Source organism: Sus scrofa, chromosome X (genome assembly GCF_054392235.1).
Source record: "Sus scrofa isolate SSC_HxYL_T2T_F1_AM1 chromosome X, Sscrofa_HxYL_maternal_Yorkshire_Landrace_v2.0, whole genome shotgun sequence".
Classification (NCBI taxonomy): Eukaryota; Metazoa; Chordata; class Mammalia; order Artiodactyla; family Suidae; genus Sus; species Sus scrofa.
This window is the reverse complement of record NC_139401.1, coordinates 101,970,871-101,988,625: the sequence shown is the minus strand read 5'-3', so window position 1 is coordinate 101,988,625 and position 17,755 is coordinate 101,970,871. Positions and strand designations below refer to the sequence as shown.

The 17,755-nt window shown below is 44.9% G+C and overlaps 1 protein-coding gene across 9 annotated transcripts in view; it reads left to right on the top strand.

Annotated features, from left to right (window-relative positions):
- TRPC5 (transient receptor potential cation channel subfamily C member 5) overlaps nucleotides 1–17,755 on the top strand; it is a 270,382-nt gene that overhangs the window by 225,899 nt on the left and 26,728 nt on the right. For all 9 annotated transcript variants that reach the window (XR_014834492.1, XR_014834490.1, XM_085006063.1 and 6 more), the window contains 1 exon segment: nucleotides 766–961. Coding sequence is in view for 7 of the 9 variants with exons in the window: in XM_085006063.1 (XP_084862189.1) it covers nucleotides 766–961 (196 nt within the window). In the remaining 2 variants the exon portion in view is untranslated.

The window sequence follows — 17,755 nt, the reverse complement described above, 5'->3', positions numbered from 1 at the left end:
CCACAATGATTAGAGAAGAGCCATTTAACAGGCTGAAAACAGCCATGTGCCTGTTTCCCAGCCAGCCCCAAAGGAGGCCCCCTAAGAATCAGGGCAATGCAGACCTCGATCTTCATCCACATAAACTAACCCCCACTGCGCAGCCTACTGAATGTGCAATTGTCAAAAGGATTGGAATCTTGTAGACCTTAATCCACTAGTAATAGTAACAGTGATATGTCTTCATTTTTCAACAAATATTATTGAGTGCCTATTATATGCTGGGTACATAGTAGCTGTGTGTGTCTCTTCATTCATAGAGCTTACATTCTAGTGGGGATGAACAGAAAATAAACATTCAAATAAAAAAATTACCTAATAATATAATTTTAGGGAGTTTTAAAAGCTACCAAAAACTTAAGACAACAGGATAGAAAATAACTGCTGGAGCTCCTTTAGGTAGAGTGACCCAGGGGAGCCTGAGGAAGTGACATTTGAGCTGAGACCTCAGTGATAATGAGACACCATGCAAAGATGGGAGGGAAGACCACTTTAAAGACAGAGGAAACCTTTAAACCATTTCCCGTACATACCCGCAAAATGAACCCAAGAACCGATCCTTAAGCCTCTCAAAATACAAGACCAAAATAGATGAGATCATCAGTCTACCTGCCTTTGGGATGCAAATCGGGCAGCCTCCTTATTGATTAAGCAGATCACCTCACGTTTTGCTCTTTTCCTGCTCTTCGTAGAGAATTAACTAACCTACTCTTTGATCTCTTTCAGGCTCTTTGAAACCCTTCAGTCACTCTTCTGGTCCGTATTCGGCCTTTTAAATCTCTACGTCACCAATGTGAAGGCCAGACATGAGTTCACGGAGTTTGTGGGAGCGACCATGTTTGGGACATACAATGTCATCTCCCTGGTAGTGCTGCTAAACATGCTGATCGCCATGATGAACAACTCCTACCAGCTTATTGCCGTGAGTAGCTTTGCTTTACAAGGGTGTTTACCTTGGTTTCATGAGCACTCACAGTGGTCTGGAGGCCATTGGAAACCCAACAAAACAGTGCATCTGCCTTGGTTATTTTTCATTAGCTTTTCCAGTTGAATCATTTCTTTCCAAGGCCAACTCAGTTTGGACTCTTAGTCCACTGAACCTTGGTAATCTAGAAGATGTCATAGTTAGTAAGACTTTCTGGTTACCTGTCAAAATTATATCTAAATCTGTGTTGCCTTAGTAAGACGAGCCCAGGAGGTATGAGCAGCTTGGCTACAACATGTCACCTCACTAATCTCTAGGGTTGATTGAACTGATCCATCCTCGCTGCAGACATCTCCCTCCCAAAACTGAGCCATCCATTGCCAAGGGCTTTCAGAGAGTGGCTATTTTTTTTTTAATCAACAATATATGAGTAACTGCAGTCCGCTGTGAGATGCTCTTAAGTAGAGTCTATTGCTGAATCTTTTTTGACCACTATGTTGTCATTTGGATCAGTAGCATTTATTGCTCTAAACTAGAAATGGTGAAGGTATAAGATACGGGATCAGTTCAAGCCCTGTCCTGGTTTCTGATGTCAAAATAAATAGCTAACCTTAGCTTATTTTCTTATGATCTACCTCTCATTTCTAGAAACAAAATAAATATTAGCAAAGGAATTCTGGCTGAGGTCCTATTTAGTTGAATATCAGTAAACTTGGATGTTTAGTTGTGTGTATATATATATATCTATAGACAGATAGATAGAGACCACATCTTCTTTATCCATCCATCCACTGATATACACTTAGGTTTTTCCATATCTTGGCTATTGTGAATAGTGCTGCAGTGAACATGTGGGTGCAGATATCTCTTCAAGATACTGATTTCACTTCCTTCAGATAAACACCAGAAGTACAATTTCTGGCTCATATGGTAATCCTACTTTTAATTTTTGAGGACCCTCCATGCTGTTTTCCATAATGGCTGCACCAGTTTACATTCCCACCAACAGAACAATAGGGTCTCCTTTCCTCTACTCCCCCCCACCACTTGTTATCATTTATTTTTGGATGAGAGCCATTCTAACAGGTATGAGGTGATATTGTGGGTTTGGTTTATATTTCCCTGATGATGAGTGATGTTGAGCACATTTTCATGTATCTATTGCCCTTGTATGATCTTTAATATCCCTGTCTGCTCTGATATCCTTTGAGTCTGAGTGTCTGTAGAGGAACCATATAGGCTTTCAAGGTCCCTTCCTAGCTTAAAATTCTGTCCATATGTTGCTTTTGAAATGTAATATAGTTCAATCTCAGTCTCTCTCCCTCTCCCACCCACCTCCCGCCCCCCACCCCGGCTCCTTCTCTCTCTCTCTCTTCCCTCAAACCCACCTAGCCCAAAACTCTGAAACCATCTATGCTAACTCCTAGCCTGTCTCTATAAGGGGGAAGACATAGAATCTCAGTGGTTTATTTTTCCACCAGTATACCTATTATCCAAAGCACCTACCCCTACCAAAGATGGCAGTATTCACACTGAGGTATTTGTCATTTTCTCCCTGGATGTCTTGCAACTGATTGTTCCAAATGGCAGTGGAAAGGGAGATATTTTCCTGTCACCTAATGTAGGGCTGTGGTGTCTCCCACTGAGCTCAGTGACATTTTGCTAGGAAGGACAGAAATCTTCAACTCCAGCTCTCTTGTCACCACCTGCTGGTTGTAAGCTGTGCTTTAATGCCACCTACTGCTGCACTTGAGAGAAAGCTGGAGAGTGGGGTTTGCAGGAAGATGGCCTCAAGAGGGTCTGTACTATCTCATGCATCTAGAGTCATGGCCAACCATTCTGAATAGTACCTGCTGCTTTGGGATCCTCTGTTAACATGTCTTTAGCATTTGGAACTGGCTCCAGTGGGATCCTGATATGGGGGAGCCTGAGTCCAAATATATCTGGTTCTTTTTGCATAGCAAAGACCAAGTAGATTTGAATCCACTTGCAGCATCTCCACTTGAGTAGTGAATGCAGTTTTAAGACACATATGGGAGAAAGATTACAGGAAGGGAAGCCACTGAAGACAAACCTCTCCTACCTCAAAAAATATTGCAGGCTAACTCGGTCTAAGTAGAAATTCAGTTGTTGACATGCTTCATTGTGAATGTGTTCAGTGTATCTTCTAGGACAGGGCTCAAGAACACCAAGTAATGCCATCCCATGAAGGGGATGTTCTCAATGTTCTGTGCAAGATGCAGGCTACTGGTGAAGTGCATATATGGCTCTGTGGCAGTTCATGTTTCTGCATCAGAGGAGGTTCCACTGCAGTAGTGAATAGTCAGCCTCAAGATATGGGGAAGTAGGGGTCACCCCAGGCCTGCACTCTGTGGTCCCACTCAACATCAACAGGTGAAGCTGGTCATACTATATATCGTTATTAGCGTCGTTTGCAATTAGCTGTGATATATTCTTCCCATTTATCCTTAGTCTCCCTCAAGCTACTTATTTTCCTCTGTGGCACTTCTTTCAACACATCTACCTGGTCATGGCTATTCTTGATGTGCATGCTCCCAGTTCCACCAACTGAAGCTGCCCTTGATAGCATTTTCATCAAATGCACCCATATAAAAATATTAGGTGGGAGAAACAGACCAGTCCCACAAATGTCATTTAACTTAGACCCTATCCCTGCCCCAACTCACCCACAAGGGGCATCTCTGTTGCCTGAGATGGGTCCTCAAAAAACTTGAGGCTCATGACAATCTGTGATAGAGCTTCACTCAGCAAGTTAATAAGAACCCTCAGTTTCTTTGGCTGCTCTGAAGAGCCCATGCCAATGCTGAGAGCAAGTAAACAGCGCTTGCCTCACCGAGCCCCATCTGCTGGATGGCTTGGGAAGAGGCCGCATGCATAGGGCTGGTTGTCTCCCTTGGGGTGGCAGCATTTGCAGGCTCAGATGATAGATGGGCTCTCCCACCACATAAGACAGCCAGACAGTGAAAACATTCATCAGAAGAAACCTGGCGCCGCAAAAACAGCGGGCAAGGCTGGAAGGGGGCCACACTGCGCAAGTGCCAAGGAAGGCAGGCAGTCTCCCCACCTTCCCCCAGTCATCTGGGACCAACCTCAGACTCTCCAAGCTCAGAGAAGAGCTCATACACTACACCGTGATCTGTAACCCTCTCACCAAGCAGATAACCAACTTCTATGCACAGATGTGGCACCCAGTGGCTAAAATATTAAAATATTTCCATACCAACAGCCACTCCAGCTGTTTCCTCTGGGACCTCCAGGCCACCCCACAATCCAGCAAGTAAAGGGTGACAGCCCAAGCAGCCAGTATTCTTCACACGCCTGCTCAAGTGCTATTGTTGGCACATGTTCTGATTGGTCAGCTTCTCAAAGGGTCTGAATATTATTGTGGTAGGCACAATGCTCAAATGCTCCCCCAGGATTTCCCACCATAATCATTCAGACTGTGAATATGATGTGATAGCCCACTTTTTTTTTTTTTTTTTTTAGTCTTTTTAGGGCCACACCTGCAGCATATGGAAATTCTCAGGCTAGGGGTCAAATCGGAGCTGTAGCCACCAGCCTACGCCACAGACACACCAGATCTGAGCCACATCTGGAACCTACACCACAGCTCACAAACCCACTGGGCGAAGCCAGGGATTGAACCCACACCCTCATGGATACTAGTCGGGTTCGTTGCTGCTGAGCCACAACAGGAACTCCCAGCACACTTGTGATTATGTTCCATTACATGGCAAAGGGATTCTGCAGATGTAATTAAGGTTAATGCAGAGGGAGATTATCCAGGTAGGCCTAATCTAATCACATGAGTCTTCTAAAAGCGGAGTTTTCACCAGCTGGTAGCAAAAGAGGATGTCAGAGATTTGAAGCACATGGTGGATTTGATATGTCATTGCTGGCGTGAAGATGGGGTGAGCCATGAGGTAAAACATATGGGTGGCCTCCTACCAGTTCCAGTGCCTATAGATTTCATTTAGATAGGAGATATGGACACTTCATCCACAGAACTGTGTTCTGTGCTCATCTCTTAGTACCCAAGAACTCTTTCTTAGGAAAACAAAATAGGGAGTTCCCACTGTGGCACAGCAGGGTAAAGAGCCAGTGATGCCGAAGCTGTGGCAAAGGTCACAGCTGCAGCTCGGATTCGATCCCTGGTCTGGGAACTTCCATATGTCTCAGGTGCAGCCTCCCCCCTCCCCCCAAAAAAACCAAACAAAAAAATAGAATAAAGCATAAACCCTGCTCCTGCCAACTAAGGCATCTACGGGATCAAAGAACTCTTCAGTTCAAGTTGTAGAAACTATGACATTGGAGCAAAGCCATTTCAAATTTTAATAACTGTCTCTTTCCTTTGGGATGGCCTCAAGCAATCTAGACCCTGGTTTTTCTCATTGCAATTTAGACTTTTCCCTGTTGCCAAACCGTTGTCTGGGATCTGATCAGAAATTGCTACATTTCACTAACAAGAAAACATTCAGCTGAGGACATTTTAATAGTGCTCTCCACCCACCCAACCTGGGTGATGTGGAACCTATGAACACCTGCTGATAATCCCGTTTTAGTCAACAATCTACATTTTCTGGTAGGTTCTGAAAAATCCTCCGCAAAGGCTAGGTGCTATCAATGATATAAAGGTAGACACAGTAGATGCCTTTCAGGGAGCTTAAAATCTAGAGGGTAGAGCTCCCGTCATGGCGCAGTGGAAACCAATGAGGTTGTGGGTTCGATCCCTGGCCCTGCTCAGTGGATTAAGGATCCAGCGTTGCCATGAGCTGTGGTATAGGCTGAAGACATGGCTCCAAACTGGCATTGCTGTAGCTCTGGCATAGGGCAGTAGCTGTAGCTCCAATTAGACCCCTAGCCTGGGAACCTCCATATGCCTCGGGTGCAGCCCTCAAAAAGACAAAAAAAAAGACAAAAAAAAAATCTAGAGGGAAAAGTCTGACTTGAGTAAAATAACAATAGTGCTACTACCATGAGTATCTGATAGCAGTGATTATGGGGAGCACGGGCTCAGGACTAGTTTGAAACCTGGGCTGCCACTTAGTGTAGTCGGGGCAACTTAACCTCTTTGGCCTCATTTGACTTCTCTGTAAAATGGGGGTGAATAATTAGGCTTTTCATCTGCTGCTTACTCTCAGATCCATTCCCTGTTCATTTCCTGCTCTGTTCTGTATCAAGGAACTACATTCCCCTGCAGTCCCTTGACATTTGCCTCCGGGTGAGTTTGACCAACCGGAAGGTGTAGGAAGAAGAGAGGAACTAGTCTATTTCTTCTCCATCCCCAATCTCACTTCTTGTGGCACTTCCAGCAGCAGCTGTGTTTCACATGGGGTTCATTTCCATCTACCACCAGGCATCCCCTCCCTCCTCCGCCCCAGCTTCTGCAGGGTAGCCCCATCTTGGCTCTAGCTCCCACCAGACAGCCCCAGTTCCTGCATTCTGGTGACACCACTCACCTCTTCTGGTTGCCCCTTCAACTCTGCAGATAAGAAGGGCTTCCTGTAATCGCTGATCACTGAGTTGCCTCATTGCGCCGTTTGATAGCTCAGGTCTTCCATCACCTGTGAGTAATCTCTGTGTTAAATCTCCCATGTTTCAAAGGCTTAAAGTGATTTCTGGAGTGCCCATTGTGGCTCAGTGGTAACAAACCTGGCTAGTATCCATGAGGACACAGGCTTGATCCCCAGCCTCACTCAGTAGGTTAAGGATCCAGCATTGCCATGAGCTGTGGTGTAGGTCGCAAACGTGGCTCAGATCCCGATTGCTGTGGCTGTGGTGTAGGCCGGCAACTACAGCTCCGATTCGACCTCTAACCTGGGAACTTCCATATGCTGCATGTGTGGCCCTAAAAAGACAAAAAAAAAACAAATGTGATTCCTGTTTTTCTGGCTACCCCCTAGCCAGTACCTATCTGACTGGGTTGTTGCAAAGTTGATTTAGGAAGTACAAATTGAGCTGAGCCTCAGAGGTCAAATCTAGAAAGACAGAAAAGTGAGGGTGGCTCTCTGATCTCATTTCTGGCAGGGAAATAGTTTGCACACCAGCAAGGATTGCCCCGGTGTTTACTGGGGGCAGTAAGAGTGTAGGAGCTGGCTTCACTCCTTTCTGCTTCCTATTCTTTGATTCCCCACTAAAACATCTTCGAATGGGAAGGAAGTCTTCCTTATGCCAACTGGGAATATGTCCCAGCAAGGGGGAGAAGCATGCAGACAAGCTGGATGACAAAGTTTAGAGCCTGCCTTTAGAAGAATAATTTTAAAAGATGATGTCTGCTTCTGTCGCTTGCCACAGCCCCATTCTGAGCCCTCATGCTGCTGTCTACCTGGCTTGGCAGCCCAGGTTAACTGCCTTACCTTACCTGGACAAGCCCCTGGCCTCCACCTCTGGTCCCAAGCTGAGGTCTTTCTCAGTTTCCAAAGGCTTGGAGAAATCAGTAGTAAGAATACAGTGACTATCTGGCATGGAGACAAGCCTTTATTAAATCCCAGGTACTTTCTAGCTAGTATCATTATAACTATCAATAATAACCACCATTTATTGAGCACTTATAATGTGCCAGACACTCTACAAATCACATTTCATGTATATTTTCTCATCAAGTCCTTACAACAGCTACCTGAGGTAGATACTATTATCAATTCAGTTTTATAGGTGAGGAAACTGCAGCAGAGAGATCAAAGTAATTGACTGGCCCAAGGGCACTGGCAGATCTGTCTGACTCAAAGTAATAACGAAACCATAGTTCTTCCTTTCCTGCCAGTATCCCAACCCCCCAGGCCCTGGGGCACACCCTCCACCCCACCCCCACCCAACCTCAAACTCCCCCCAGCTTCACCCTTCCTGGGTGACTCACTGACCATCCCCTGGGTTCTAACCAGAGGGGGATCTATCTCTCTCTCTCTCTCTCTTTTTTTTTTTTAGGGGCGCACCTGCAGCACATGGAGGTTCCCAGGCTAGGGGTTGAATCGGAGCTGCAGCTGCTGGCCTATGCCACAGCCACAGCCATGTGGGATCCAAGCCGCATCTGCGACCTACACCACAGCTCATAGCAACGTGGGTTCCTTAACCCACTGAGCAAGGCTAGGGATCAAACCCACATCCTCATGGATCCTAGTCGGGTTTGTTAACCGCTGAGCCACGAAGGGAACTCCAGAGGGATCTTCTAAGGAGTCTTTTCCTTGGTTCTGGAGACTGACTTATTCTGTTTCTCTAAGCTATTTCCTGTCCCCACCCACCCCCAACCTTCCAACACACACACACACACACACACACACACTAGCTCCCCTTTTTCCTTTTCCTTTTTTTTTGCCACCAGACTTTAAACGTCCGGTTTCTTCTTCATTCTGCCCCTAATACTCCCAGCCTCCCCAAACGAGCAATCAGACAACCCACCTGAAATCCTCACACCCACGGAGGGTAAAAAATGTTCAGAGCTACCAAGCTTATTTGCATGACAAGAACTCCTCCTCGTTCAACCTACACATCCTGCCTTGGGACCTCTCAGCCCCGTTCCTTCCCAAACAGCTCCTGGATGTTTGAAGGCCTCTCCTAAAATTAAATCCTCACCAGCAAAGGGACCAACTATCCACCCTCCAGCTTCAGGGGAGGAAAGGGGAGCATGCTCCGCAAATACTGCAGGGGGCGCCAAAAGCTGGCTTTTCAGACGTCCTGTCCTGCCTGGGCCCGGCTCTCCCCCTGGTGGTCTACCACAGAAACGGATTCCTCGGTCTTCAGGCATCAATGCTCACTCATGGTTTTATCAGCAAGCTGTCAGAGAGCCCGCTTCTGCTGGGGATGCGAGCGCTTTGCCTCAAAATGCTGAGGGTTATACGTTAGCAGGTGTCTGCCGAGCAGTAGCCTCTGTTTCTAACAGCAGCAGCCGCCTTTGATTGCTGGCTGCTGCCTGGTAATGATTTTGGTGACTGACAAAGATACAAGCAGAAATGGGAAGAAGACAAATGAAGGGAAGTGCTAAAGGGCAACCAGACAGGGCAGATGCCTGGGCTGCTTCTCTGCATCCCAGATTCACCTGTCCTGGATGCTCATCAGGGACATCAGCTGTTGTCATGGAGACTCTATCCATGGAGACTCAACTCTGTGAGTGAGGGGAAGAGCCCAATGCTCAAAGATACCTCTGCCCTCTGATGTCATTTACTCTTCCATCCTTTCTCTTAACAACAAATATCTCTTGGATGGATAAATGAATTTAACACATGTTTATTGAGAGACTACTATGTACTATGCTATGTTCTTGGCCCTGGGGATATAGTAGGTGAGAGGTGAGCAAACAAGATATGCTCCCTGTTTTTGTAGGGTCTACCATTAAGGAACTACAGTTTCAAGTTCACTATTTGCATTTCATTTCTTTCCTTTAAGACAGCCCTTTACCTTTTTCAGGTCATGGGTTGCTTTGATAATCTGGTGAAGCAAACATGCATACAATTTAGCATAAAACCTCAGAGGACTCATAGACTTCCTCCCACTGTCCTGCTGAAACCCCTCACCTTAAAGCCTTGTCTCCAGCTATAATGCAAATATGTTTTAAGCTGCTAGTAGGTTACTTATGACTCAGTGTAAATGAGTTCAATCTCTTGCTGAGACCAGGTTTGCATGTAGAGCCAAGTGAGTGAGGGGAATGTACCTGTAGAAGACTGGGGAGAGGACACCAATAAGAGAAAGACATTGGAGGCACTGAAGGAAAATGTCACCATCATCACAGTTTTGCAGATGGGGTCTGTGGCAACAGTCCCCAAGCCAAAGGTGCCTTCAGCCACTACATAAAATAACTACTACTGATGAACAATTTGGAGCCAAACTGAGGCTCAAGAAGAGCTGTTCTCCATAGAAGACCTGGCCTTCCTATAGATTGGTCTCTGAATGTTCTCTTCATAGGCTATAAATAATGGATGGATAAGTCAAATGCCAATGACCCAAAGGGCATGGTTGAGAAATGTGTTATTCCTTGGCTTGCCTTTGGGGTCACCAGATCCCTGGGTTGTAGCCCAGGCTCAGTGTGAGAGACAGCCTGGGCCAGGAGGTGGCCTTAACTACAATACAGAAGGCAAAACACCCTGAAGGAGCATCAGTGGTTACAAGCTACTGCAATACTCTGCTTTTTATTTGGGACCTGACAGCAAAGTTACATTAGCCATTAGCTGTCAAGGTAAATCTGTTTTTGTCTAAAAGAGAAAAATAGAGGAGATCTAAGAGTAAATATGGGGGTGGGTTACTGTATTTCTTTCTTTTTTATTCTCCTTTCTTCCATCATAGGATTTTGCCTTTTTTTTTTTCTGTCCCTTTCCCAATGTCCCCCTGTGTGTTCAAAGTACCTGGGCCTATAAAATTGTGAACTAACCAAAAGACTTGATAAAAAAAATATATTTATCTCAAAGCTGCTCCGAATAAATGCATCATATCAGGAATTACTCAGAGTGAAAAGAAAGTATGATAAGCTTTCTCATTCATTGGAAAATCAGCACCAGTTATTAAAGAAGGCTTGGATGACTGGAATTAGAATCTGCTCACTGACCCCATCAAAGTTTCCATTGACCTAGTCCTCAAGAATTCTGGAGATACAGAGAATTTTCCATCATTGGATGAATCCTCTAGGAGGTTAATGCCACAGGATTTTTCTCTTGAAAAACCAGTATAGAGACTTAGACTAAAATCCCTCCGTCCTGAACCAGGGTCTGCTGTCTGACACACAGTAGGCTCTCACTTAATATCTATTGAATAAATGAACAAATGAATGAATTTTAATGAATATGACTTTCCAGACTATTTTAAAGTGTGACAACACAGCAAGGGGGTTGACATTTTTTCTCTAAAGGGGCAGACAGTGAGTATTTTAGGCTTTGTGGACTTTAAGAGCTCTGTCACTACTATACAGTTCTGTTCTTACAATGCAGAAGAAGCCATAGAAAATACAAAAGCAAGTGGGCATGCCTCTGTGCCAATAAAACTTTATTTTTGGGCCCCTGAATATGGAAATTCATATAATTTTTGTCTTAAAGAATATTAATCTAATTTTTTATCTTTTTCAACCATTTAAAATTGAACCACCATGCCTCATTCATGGGCTATACAAAACCAAGTGGCAATAATATGTCAAAATATGTCTCTTTTCTACCTTTGGAGACTGAAGCTCCATGAATACAGGAGCACTACTCTAGGTTTTCTTTACATTCCCCAGATGTCTAGTAAAACGTGATACTCAACACATTCTTTTTCACTGATTGATGGGGAGAAGCTGGAGACACTCTCATCTATAGCTTGTCAACCATGTTTTAAAAAAGGCATAGGGAGTTCCCATTATGAGATGGTGGAAATGAATCTGACTAGTATCCATGAGGATGCGGGTTCGATCTCTGGCCTCGCTCAGTGGGTTAAGGATCTGGCATTGCTGTGAGCTGTGGCATAGGCCGGCAGCTGTAGCTCCATTTCAACTCCTAGCCTGGCAACTTCCATATGCCACAGGTGCATCCCTAAAAAAACGCAAAAAAAAAAATGCATAATGTGGATTTATATCCATGCAAGTGTTTAGTGTTTGGAGATGAATATACTGTGTAGCAATGGGTAGGAGCATCATCTAAGTAAAAGGAAATCTGCCTAGATGATGGATTTCATAATTACCATTAATACATACTTTATATTTTATAAAGCACTTTTGAATATATTGTCTTATTTGATCCTCACAATAACTCTGTGAGTGTAGGTACTACTATCTGCATGTTACAGATGAGGAAACAGTTTTCCAAAGATTGAGACTTGCCCAGGGTTACTTGGCAAGCTTGCTCATTCATTCATTCATTCTTCCTACAAGGACTTGAGCATCTGCTTTGTATAAGGAATTAGGTCAAGGTGAACTCAGTGATTCCCCAGGAGGTGATATTCGAAAGCAATCTAAAAAACTGAAGTAAGAGTTCCCGTCATGGCTCAGTGGTTAACGAATCCAACTAGGAACCATGAGGTTGCAGGTTCGATCCTTGGCCTTCCTCAGTGGGTTAAGGATCTGGCGTTGCCATGAGCTGTGGCGTAGCTTGCAGACGCAGCTTGGATCCTGTGTTGCTGTAGCTCTGGCACATGCCAGCGGCTACAGCTCCGATTAGATCCCTAGCCTAGGAACCTCCATATGCTGGGGGAGTGGCCCTTAAAAAAAAAAAAAGACAAAAAATAATAAAATAAAATAAATAAAAATAAAAAGCTGAAGCATGTCCTGGGAGATTAAAAGGAAGCTCTGGATAAGTGAGGCAGGAAGTTAGATGGCACATGCTAAGACAATCTGAGTCATGAAACTGGTAATAATCCCACATGGGGACAGACCTGTAGCCTTTCCCACAACCAGGTACTTCTTCCCAGGTTCAGAAATGGAAGCCCTGATAAGTAAGTGAGCTTAGGCTCACTTATTCCTGAAAACTGCAGGGTGAGCTCAGCGACCCCTACTCTCACTGCCATCTGATTGCCTCCTGAAGGAAAAGTGTCCTCAGTCCCCAAATGAAAGGTGGAGGCAGAAGAGTCTGTGCTTGCTTGGCTGAAGGGCTCAGTTTACATTTCTGGAGCCCCCCAGAAAAAGCGACAAGCAGTTCAGTGGGCTTCAGGTCTTCCACATCTGCTGTGAATGGTGCTCCCAGAGCTGTGCAGTGTGTGACCTGTATCATTTCAGGCAAGAGCCCTGCAAAGGTCACTTCTGCAGCAGAGAACGTTGAAGGAAACAAGCAGGAGAGAAATCCAGGCAGACAGAAGCCTGGCCAAGTGTATATAGAGGAATCTGTTTATCAAAATCTCAGAACCCTGATCAGGCTTTGTTTGTGCACCTTTTTTTTTTTTTCCGCTGTACAGCATGGGGACCAAGTTACACATACATGTATACATTCTTTTTCCTCCCATTGTTGTGTAAGTATCTAGACATAGTTCTCAATGCTACACAGCAGGATCTCATTGTAAATCCATTCCAAGAGCAAGAGTTTGCATCTGATAACCCCAAGCTCCCAATCCCTCCCACTCCCTCCCTCCCCCCCCCCCCCCCGGGCAGCCACAAGTCTATTCTCCAAGTTCATGATTTTCTTTTTTTTTAATTTTTTTATTATTTATTTATTTTATTTATTTATTTTTTGTTTGTGCACCTTTTGCAGGTGCCTTTCTGGACATGTAAGAGGGAATATTGGCTTGTTGTGAAATCCCCACTCAGCTCACTTCCCAAAAAGACAGTGTACCTTAGCGCTTAAAAGCTACAGTTCTAGAGTTAACTCAATCCACCAGTTGAACTCAACTCACCAACTGAATTGCAGGCTACCAGTTTCCAGCTATGAGTCCTTAGACAACTGTCTTCACTCTGGTGAGGCTTACTTATTAATGGAATTATTAATTATTAATGGAAATAGTAATAGAACCTACCTCAGCAGGCTGTCATAACGATTAGACAAGATATGCTTGAAATATGATACATAACATTACCGATTCTCCCTTCGCTTCCATACCTGTCTTTGGATATTCAATTCCTTTCTCCTACAAAAATCTATGATACACCTGCTCTTCGCCAGGCTTTAGGACTGGGCTCTGGGACTGCAGTAGTAAAGAAGACAGAGTCCCCAACACCAGTGGACTTCCTTCCAGTGGGGAGCCTAAAAATAAGCAAAGAGGGGGAATCCATCAGGGTAGTTTGTGGCATGAGAGAACAGTATGGGGTGCTGTGAGATGGAGTCACGAAGGAGCCTGCTCTAAATTGGTTGCTCAGGGAAGGTCTCTTTGAAGAGGCGATATTTGAGCTGAGAACTGAGAGCTGAGAATAAGCCAGCTCTCTTGACCACCTAGGAAAAAAAATAACAGTTGTAATACACAAGGAAAAAAAATGTCCCCCAACTCCTCATTTTGCCTTCGGTCATTCTAGCGAAGCTCTTGCAGGAGTGAAGCTTTGAGTTGCAATTTAACGGGAGATGGCAGAGAGGGCACAAGGAGCCTTTGTTCAGTGGGTACTGGTGAGCCCAGACCAAGGCTCAGGAGGCCTGGCAGGGGAGCGAGAGGCAGACACTGGGGTTTGGATGAGGACAGGAGGTCAGGCTCCCTGAGGCTCCTGATGGGGCATGGCATGTGGCAGGATGCCAAAGAGAGCTTGAGATTTCCAAGCATGATCCCACTGGATCTCATGAAGGATGCTTCTGTATGAGTACTAGCCCCATAGGTAGTAAGAAAAGCCTACGAGTAGAAGCAAGGGTCAGAAGATACGGGTTCTAGAGCCACTTTACCATTAACTAGATGTCTGACCCTCAAGAAGTAATTTCTCTCCAGAGTTCTGTTGCCACATCTATGCAAGATAATAATCGGTGTCCTGACAACTCCCCAGGGTGGGTGTGAGAATCATCTAAGAGAAAGTGCATTAAAGCGCTTGAAAAAGCATAAAGCTCTAGATCAATATAAAGTACTAACTGTCTGATGTCCTATTTTCCCAGGGGCAAGCTAAGAGGTTCAACAGTTGGCATTTCATTTTCTGGTCCATTATGTTTGAAACTGGCCAGAAAGCACTTATGTAGAGAAGACGGGAGCTCCAGAAAGTATTAGAGAGTCCCCGCCCCATCATGGCCAGCACTCTGTGACAGGATGTAAGGAGCACAATTCTTCCATGTAAGCTCCCTGTGCTTAAGAGTTTATTTCCTTTGAGAAGTACTGAGACATCACAGGAGTATTTCTTAGCAGTGATAGGGTGGAAGTCTGGAGAAAGAAACACGGTTTATTTCCAAGTCTGAACTATAATATACATATTTTATCTTTTTTTTTTCTTTTTAGGGCCGCACCTGCAGCATATGGAGGTGCCCAGGCTAAGGGTCGAATTGGAGCTGTAGCTGCTGGCCTATGCCACAGCCACAGCAACGCCAGATCTGAGCCACGTGTGCAACCAATACCACAGCTCAGGCAATGCCAGATCCTTAACCCACTGAGCAAGGCCAGGAATTGAACCTGCAACCTCATGGTTCCTAGTCAGATTTGTTTCCGCTGCACCACGATGGGAACTCCAATGATATACATGTTTTATGTTACCCAGAATCTTCTACAGTGCTGTTCTTTCTGACCTTACATAGGCTAGGGCATCCTGCTCCCAACTTCTCTCTTCATCCTATTTCTAAATCAAAAGTAACCCATAATGTGGGAGTTCCCTCTGTGGTGCAGCAGGATTGATGGCTTCTCTGAATCAATGGAATGCAGATTCAATCTCTGGCCCAGAACAGGAGGCTAGGGATTGAGTATTACCACAGCTGCGGTGTAGTTCACAACTACAGTTCGGATCTGATCCCTGGCCCTGGAACTCCATATGCCACGGGGATGGGCAAAAGAGAAAAAAAAAGGGCAAGGGGTGGGGGGAGTTACCCATACTGAGTTCCACTCCACTGATGCTCCACCTTCCTCATAAAACACTGGAGAGTGCTGGTGTCTACTGGGAGAGAACCACAATTTTAACTTTATAGCATCCAATTTCCCTGAGGTTATTTTTTTTCCTTCCCTTCACCTCCCCACCCCACCTTCGGGTAAGACAGGGAGACAAGAAGAGGAGCAAAACTGAAGGTGTCCAGATGACAGCAGAGGAGGTGGTGGGGTACCGAAGAAGCACCGTGACCCTGCTGATTGATTTCATGAGAGATTATGAATTTAAAACTGCCCAAATTCCACTCTGACTCTCAGAAAGTAGATGATTTATTTGAAGGTAACAGAGTGGGTCAGAGGCGGAGCGTGGGGCTGGGAATCCTGGGGACCCAGTGCCCTCACTGATTTGTTTGCCACTCTTCTGCCACATCCTTTGGAATTGGAGAAGGAAAGACAGTTAAGCTCCATTGTTGATGACCTGTGTTGTTTCTATGAGTGCATTTGTGTTCCATGTACTAAATGGTCTCTAAATAAAACCCAGTCTGCCTGTGAGGACCTCACAGGACCATTTTAGAAGATGGGAGGCAGATCCCTCTTTGACTCAGGGACCTACAGCACTGAATCAATTTGCACCTGTCTTTTGTTGCACCACTTTTATTGTCCTCAGTGCAAGACAGCCTGCTGCCTTCTCATTAGAAAGACAACATACACAGCCCTCGAGGCTGTTATACTAAGTCAGGGAAAGACAAATACTGAATGATTGCACTTATATGTGGAGTCTAATAAAAACCTCACAGTTCCTATTGTGGTGCAACAGAAGCAAATCTGTATCCATGAGGATGCCGGTTCGATCCCTGGCCTCCCTCAGTGGGTGGGGGATCCGGCGTTGCCATGAGCTGTGGTGTAGGTCACAGACAGCTGGGATTTGGCATTGCCATGGCTGTGGCATAAGCCGGAAGCTGCAGCTTCAATTTGACCCCTAGCCTGGGAACGTCCATATGTCACAGGTGTGGCCCTAAAAAGCAATCAATCAATCAATCAGTAAAATAAAAATAAACTCATAGAAAAAGAGATCTGATTTGTGGTTACCAGAGGCAAGGGGTTGTGGGGGTGGGGGAATTGGATGAAGGTGATCAAAAGGTACAAACTTTCAATTATAAGATAAATAAGTCCTGGAGATGGATTGGCAGTCTGGGGTTAGTAGATGCAAACTATTGCCTTTGGAATGGATAAGCAATGAGATCCTGCTGTACAGCACAGGGAATTATATCGAATCACTTGTGATGGAACATGATGGTGGGTAATGTGAAAAAAAGAATGTGTATATTTGTATAACTGGGTCACTTTGCTGTACAGCAGAAATCAACAGAACACTGTAAATCAACTACAATAATAAGAAAAGAACATGACGACCATAGTTAACACCCCTGTATGGTATGTTTGAGAACTGCTAAGAGAGTAGATTCTAAAAAATTCTCATCACAAGGACAAAAAATATTTTTCTTTTTTGATATCTATATGAGTCGATGGATGTTAACTAAACTTACCATAGTAACCACAGTGTATGTGAGGCATTACGCCGTACACCTTAAATTTATGCAGTGCCATATGTCAATTATATCTCACTTATACTGAATGAAAAAAAAATAATAAATTCTGCAGAGACAGTTAAATAAACATGATCAGCACCCCCTCCCAAACAAAGACCAGAGAGTGCCAAGCCTGAATAACTATCACATATCCTTTTTCTCCCTGTCCCCACTACTTTCTGCCCATTCACTTGAAAGATCTTCTCTTTGGCTGTATTGTGCACACATTAGGAAAACCTGAGGAAACTATCAGCTACTAATTCTGCCCTTGTTCCTTCTCCCCACCCCCACCCCATCTTCTCTCCATAGTAGCTCAATAAGCAGTTTTTTCCATATTGCTGGGGGGCCTGGTAACACTATCTTTGGGGGTGCACCAGTTATACCTACTACCCTGCTTCCATTCCATCAAGAGAGGGATAGAAGGGAGTGGCCAGGGGAAGACAAGACAGGTATAAAGGAGGAAGGGCTCCTGTTCTGCTGCTTTGGCCTGCTGAATACATCTGGACCAGCAGGAACAACCCCAGAAGTAGTGCTTCTGAAAGGATGGTTGACAACCACCTGTGTCAAAATCACCCAAAGAAGCTTGTTAAAGAATGTAGATTCTCAAGCCCCCCATCACCCCCAGCATCAGTTTTTGCAGTTCTGAAGGAAGACACAGGCATCTGCATTTTGGCAAGACTCCCGCCCCCAGGCAAGTCTAAGAGCCCTGGAAGTTTGAGAGCTGCTGATGGAAACAAATCTTTAGTTCATTCAACTTCAATGGCCGTGCTCAACCATTCTACTCTTGCTGACTTTTCATACTGCTGCCTCTTTCTGGAAAGATTTT